Source organism: Mercenaria mercenaria, chromosome 12, assembly GCF_021730395.1.
Source record: "Mercenaria mercenaria strain notata chromosome 12, MADL_Memer_1, whole genome shotgun sequence".
In the NCBI taxonomy this organism is placed as follows: Eukaryota; Metazoa; Mollusca; class Bivalvia; order Venerida; family Veneridae; genus Mercenaria; species Mercenaria mercenaria.
The window spans coordinates 8,693,028-8,698,671 of NC_069372.1; the positions used below are offsets into that span (position 1 = coordinate 8,693,028).

Sequence of the window (5,644 nt, forward strand, 5' to 3'; positions counted from 1 at the left end):
TATAATAAAAGGTAACATTTTTATTATTAAAATTAGTCTAAACAGTACTTTAACTCGCATTACAACCCCACAAACCTTAAGATGAGTTGTTTTAATCTTAGTATCACATTTTTTCTTAGTATTATTCGATATACTAGAAATATAAATCATCAAAAAATAAAAGGGTTTGGTGACATCAAAACAACAACAGTTAACAGAGAAATTATCGAAAAGTTGCTAATTTTGTAAGCACCCTCTTTTTTACCACTTCTAGCGAATCTTTTATAGAATAAACAGATACACGATTTTCAGTCGAAGTCTTAAAGTACGACAGTAAGGAACCGTGAGAGACGTAAAAAATGTTCACAGTTCTCATGTTATTAACCGCGACCGCCGCCGCGTTAAACGCTGCGGAGCCGCAGTGCTCAAGATTTCATTATGAAGAACAAACTCTCGCTAAAGTTATAAAACTAGAAATCCTTGTGCAGAAAATGAAAGAGGATCTAGATTCAACTCAAAGGCAAGTACTAGACAAAATGCTGGAATTAGAAAATGACAAGGAAAAAATGAAGGTTGAATTAGACACTGAAATGGAAACTATAAAAACTGAGTTCAAGCAAGTGAAAGAAAAGAGCGAAGCAGACTTGAGTAGACTCACCGAAGAGGTTAAGAAGACAACAGGTATTGTTATGCGATTTACTAGAACAGGAACATATAACAGGTTTTTGATTTGCATAAATTTACAGTGCAAGGGTTTTCAAAAGATTTCATTGAAATCCTTCTTGGTGATTACCTTACTTGGTCTAGTTTACGAACATTTTAGGTATTACTAATCATATTCACTCTATCATGAAAAATGCAGTTGGACCGCATTATTTCTCAGTTTATATTTTGTTCAGCTCGCGAGGCATTTTTTTAACTGAAATTATTTTAGGTAGGGTAGAGATACTGGTCTTCAATTCACTAATAGTCAGAGTTTTTACGTTATTCGTTATTAAACTAATTAGCATATTCATCAATATTAATCAAGATATTACAAAATGACAAAATTTTGTTTAAAATAAATCATTTTCTAAGTTTTGAACCAATTTTAACGTATTAAACGGTTTTAATATGGTCTTAAAGTTCCTCAGTATTTTCTCAAATAGTGTTTAATTGTTATGCTAAAGGTAACTTAGTGTAATCTACATGACATATGTTGTTTTTTTCTACTTTTCATAAAATGAATCAATACTTAACAAACATTTCTGGAAAAAAGATATTACTTAGTAGAATAAAATGATAACAGAAAGAATTATGAATGATTATATGAGATATGTTGTATGAAAATATAGTGTAAACGCCTAATTGAATGAGGAATCGGTCAGTAACACGCTTTACAAAGGTTACGTTACCATTTCAATATCCTTGTTTTATTGTATCAGTTTTTAGAAAATTTTCTGTGGAAACAAAATTGTCATTAAGTAATTTAGTTCTCCGACAATACAATGAAGTTATACGTACTTGTCAAGCAGTGACTGTTTTTCCATGACGGTACTTTTTAGAAATACGTTACCACTATGTTAAAACTGCATTGTAGTTGTATTTAAAAGATATGTTAGAAGCAATTGAAACTACTGTTATCAATATACTGCTTTGTTTGAACTTTAAGGTAATTATTGTAAGCTTTTTGTCATCTACATGTCAACTACAAATTTCATGACTATTCATCAACGTTCGTACTTCTTAAAGCCCTGCTCCGAGGCTGTTCAAATTATATTGTATGTATGCAACCCATGGTTACAATAGGTAACAGTTAACGGCCACGCGCCATACTTTCGCACGCAAAACCAAAGGTATTTTATATAGAATTTTATATGAAATAGACTCTATTTTAACAGGCGTAACTGTTCATAGTTAGGATTTTCATGCCTTTTCAGTGACAACTTAAGGTTAAAAGGTAGGACTGGAGCAGGCCTTTAAGAAAGCAGTGTTTTTTCATTAATCAGGTGTCCAGCTGAGCATTTCTGGAAGTGTAGGTCCTATAACAGCCTGAATTTATCGTATTTCCGAAGAATCTGCTTCTCAGTTTATTTTCTCCGCAGATGCAGCTATAAAACCCCCAACTGCTGCTTTTCTTGCCAAGGAACTGACTAATATAACACCAAAATCTGGGGAAGTCTTGGTGTTCAAAACAAGCATGCTGAATGAAGGACATGGCTATGACAACACTTCCGGCATCTTCACCGCGCCAACGGAAGGGGTGTATCTGTTTACCATCCAGCTTTGTGTCAGTCCGAAATCGGTACCTCAGTATATTATTGTAGCAGACGACAAATACCTAAAACGAGGCTATTTCTACGACAAGGAGAACGACAGCTGTCACACAGCGGACGCAGTTGCTATCCTAAAACCTAAAAGTCGTGTTTGGGTTACAACTTCTACTAATCAACCTTTGCAACAAGGTGGCTATTACTGGAATACATTCAGTGGGGTACTTTTATAAACATATATCTCACATAATAAATAGCATACTGCAAGTGTTGCTTTGGCACACTTTATTACTACAAAGATATTAAAATCAACCTATAGACTACATTTAGACAAACAATTTTCTTCTTTTCTTCTTTCTTTGGAGAATACGCAATGTGAAAACGATTGCTTATTCATTTACCGTCAACAACAGTAAAATTGTAAAAGAACATCTATTTAGGAAAGAGTTTATAGTGCGTAATCATAGAAGCATAGTTGAGAGTTCTGCTGTTTCATCACATGACCCATGTTCACAAGACTATACTAAGGGGAAGATAAACGTATCGGTTACAACAAAATTTTTACTTCGTAATTACGTTTGTTCTTTTACGTATGTGTGATAGTTTTTGACTGTTTCACTCAAACACATTGAATGTCCTAAATAGAAAAAGACATATTCATTTATAAATGTTTATATGTGGCACGTTGGATCATTTAACCCTCAAAGTAATTAAGCATTTGAGAATATGCATTTGTACTCTACAGTCATTACCGAGTTATCATTTAGTTAAGACATTTAAATTCAGTTTAACTTGAAACTGGAAGCAGCAAAGGTTTTTAAGAAAACATGCCAAATATGTGTGGACAACCCGCCTTACATATGAACCAATGTGAAGGCCACAATAAACAAGAGTTGTTTGTAAAACGTGTAAGCCTCTCATAATTGTCTGTCCCCTTTTCTGTCCCGAGATCACCAAGACCTTGCCTCTTGACCTACTGATCCCCAACACAATTACCGTCATCGCTGACCTCAGGCAATCATCTTATGAAGTTTGTGGTCTGTAGGCAAACGCGTTCTTTAATTATTGAGCAGAAATAGTTTTCAGTCTCAGTGTCACTGTGACCTTGACCTTTGACACCAAAACAACAGAGATCATCTACTGAACCCAGGCAATCACCTTATGAAATTTGAAGATATTAGGTCAAAGACTTCTTAAGTTAATTAGCGGAAATCATTTTCAGTTTCGGGGTCACAGTGACCTTGACCTTTGATCTATATATCCTGAAAACAAGAGGGGTCATCTACTGACCACAAGCAATCATCCTATGGAAAGTGACGTCTGTATGCCAAAGTTTTTGATTAGAAACCCTTTTCAGTCTAAAGGTCTTTGCGGCCTTGACCTTCTGACCACCAAAACCAAGTGGTCATCTTAAGCTCAGGTAATGTTTTTCCAACAATAAAACATTAATTTTAAGCCCAGGTGTCCTAGTAATGCTAGGTAGAAAATAGTAGAAAATGTATTTTTCGAGAGAGAATAAAGCTTTTCCATCCCGAATGCCCCACTTTTTGAATCAAGATAATGCAGTTTCAAATTCGAGTAGATATTTTAAAGACAATCATTCTGACCTAATTTTATCTGAATGGTGAGAAAATGCATCCACTTGAAGATGCAAAAAGCTTTGGACTGAATGACCAAGACGCAACTTGACATTCTGATCACATTTATATTTTAAGTAGTTGAGAAGTTTTCTCCCTATCATCTGACAGAGTTCCTTGTGTTTACCTAAAATGACCCAGTTTGGAACCTAAGTCATATAATCAGACAAACTTAGTGAATACATTTCATGTTAATCAGACAGAAATTATGACTTTCAATGATTTTACCAAGTGATCTAGGTTTTGATCCAAGATGACATAGTTGTGAACTAGACTTAGAGTTTACTGAGACAATTTTTATTTTGTTAGGTTTAACGTCGCACAAGACAATTGTGGCACTTATCCAACTTTGACTGGTTAGGTAGTTTGAACAGATTAATTTCACCAAAGCGGGCTTCCAGGTAGAGAACCACAACTTGCAGTTAAGTCGCTGAATGTTTACTCACATAAAGAATTCAAACTCCGAGTGAAGCTGAACCCTTTACAGTGAAAGTGGCAAAGCCTACTTTTAACTGATGACACTGACATCAAAATAGAATCTGATTTTACAGTGTAAAACGAATGTCAAAGACCTTTATTTTGCAATTACAGCTGTAAAAGAAGGGTAAGTGAAAAATGACCAGCAATACAGTTGCATTTTACAGGTGTAACTTTTGAGGGGTGGGGGGATACGAGTACTGGCAGCCATCTTTGATACATTTTGGCAGCATATAATTGAAATTCAGAGGCACCACATCTAAAATATTGAAATTTTGACCAATATGGAAAACTGTTTAATTATCTAATATAGCTGTAAAAGGACATTTCAGCTTTGTGTTTTCCAGCCATCAGACTTTGATTATAACTGGAAGTATGTTACAAGATGATAAGCTGTGTAATATACATAGCATTAACTATATACACTATATCTGAAGCTGATAAATAATTACAAAATTGCCATATGTTTTCATGACAAAAAAGTTTGTATAAAAGTTATAAAACAAATATTTGATGCATAGTTTCTACTTTGTATCCTACTCTGGAATTTTGCAGTTCCTATACTGTAAACATGTTTCATATTGTTTTTTACTTACTAGATCATTTATTTTGCTATTTTTATAATAATTGCTACTCTTTCCAGAGCATTACAAATCATCTTTAAACTTTGTGCACCTCTGCTTTCTTCCCTTAAAATAGTGCCCTTTTTAACATCTGTTACATTTCTACAGCTGTAATTTTTGGCCCATTAACTGCTGGAACTTCTGCATTTTTATAGCTGTAAGTTTGTTTTTTACAGCTGTATTTCATTTGCATAATTTTATCTGTCTTACAGTCATTTTCAAACTGTCAATTGAAAAATCTGTAACTGTAAATGCTATGTTGTTATATAAAATGTACTACACAGATGTAAATTTGAAATAATCATGACTGTAATTTTAAAATGCAGGTACTTTACAGCTTTAATATTTCATACAGGTTGTGACATAGATTTTGGCCCCAGATTGCACAGCATATTTGCATATAGAACTTCTCCAGTATACAATTAAGATATATTTTCTGACCAAGTTTGAGCACAGGTGTTTGAAGCTCTATCAATGAAATATATGTGCAGGTTAGATCTCTTTAAGTATACAAGGTGGGTGGGATATGGTAACTATGCATATAGTTATTGATAGAGCTTCAAGCGCCTGTGGTTTGAAGCTGTGTTTGTGGTGCTCTGTGCTTTTGAGATTCTTAAGATTTGGCCAAGACTGTGACCTCTAGAGTGCCAGCAATAAAACTGTGCACAATGGCTGA

At 34.3% G+C, this 5,644-nt stretch overlaps 1 protein-coding gene across 1 annotated transcript; it reads left to right on the top strand.

Annotated features, from left to right (window-relative positions):
• Positions 1–287: 287 nt before the first annotated feature.
• LOC123534552 (complement C1q tumor necrosis factor-related protein 5-like) lies at positions 288–4,146 on the top strand. The gene is made up of 2 exons (XM_045316837.2): positions 288–660; positions 2,064–4,146. Exons 1-2 carry the CDS (start codon positions 339–341, stop codon positions 2,462–2,464), a joined length of 723 nt encoding a protein of 240 aa, XP_045172772.2. The 5' UTR covers positions 288–338; the 3' UTR covers positions 2,465–4,146.
• The last annotated feature ends 1,498 nt before the right edge of the window (positions 4,147–5,644 follow it).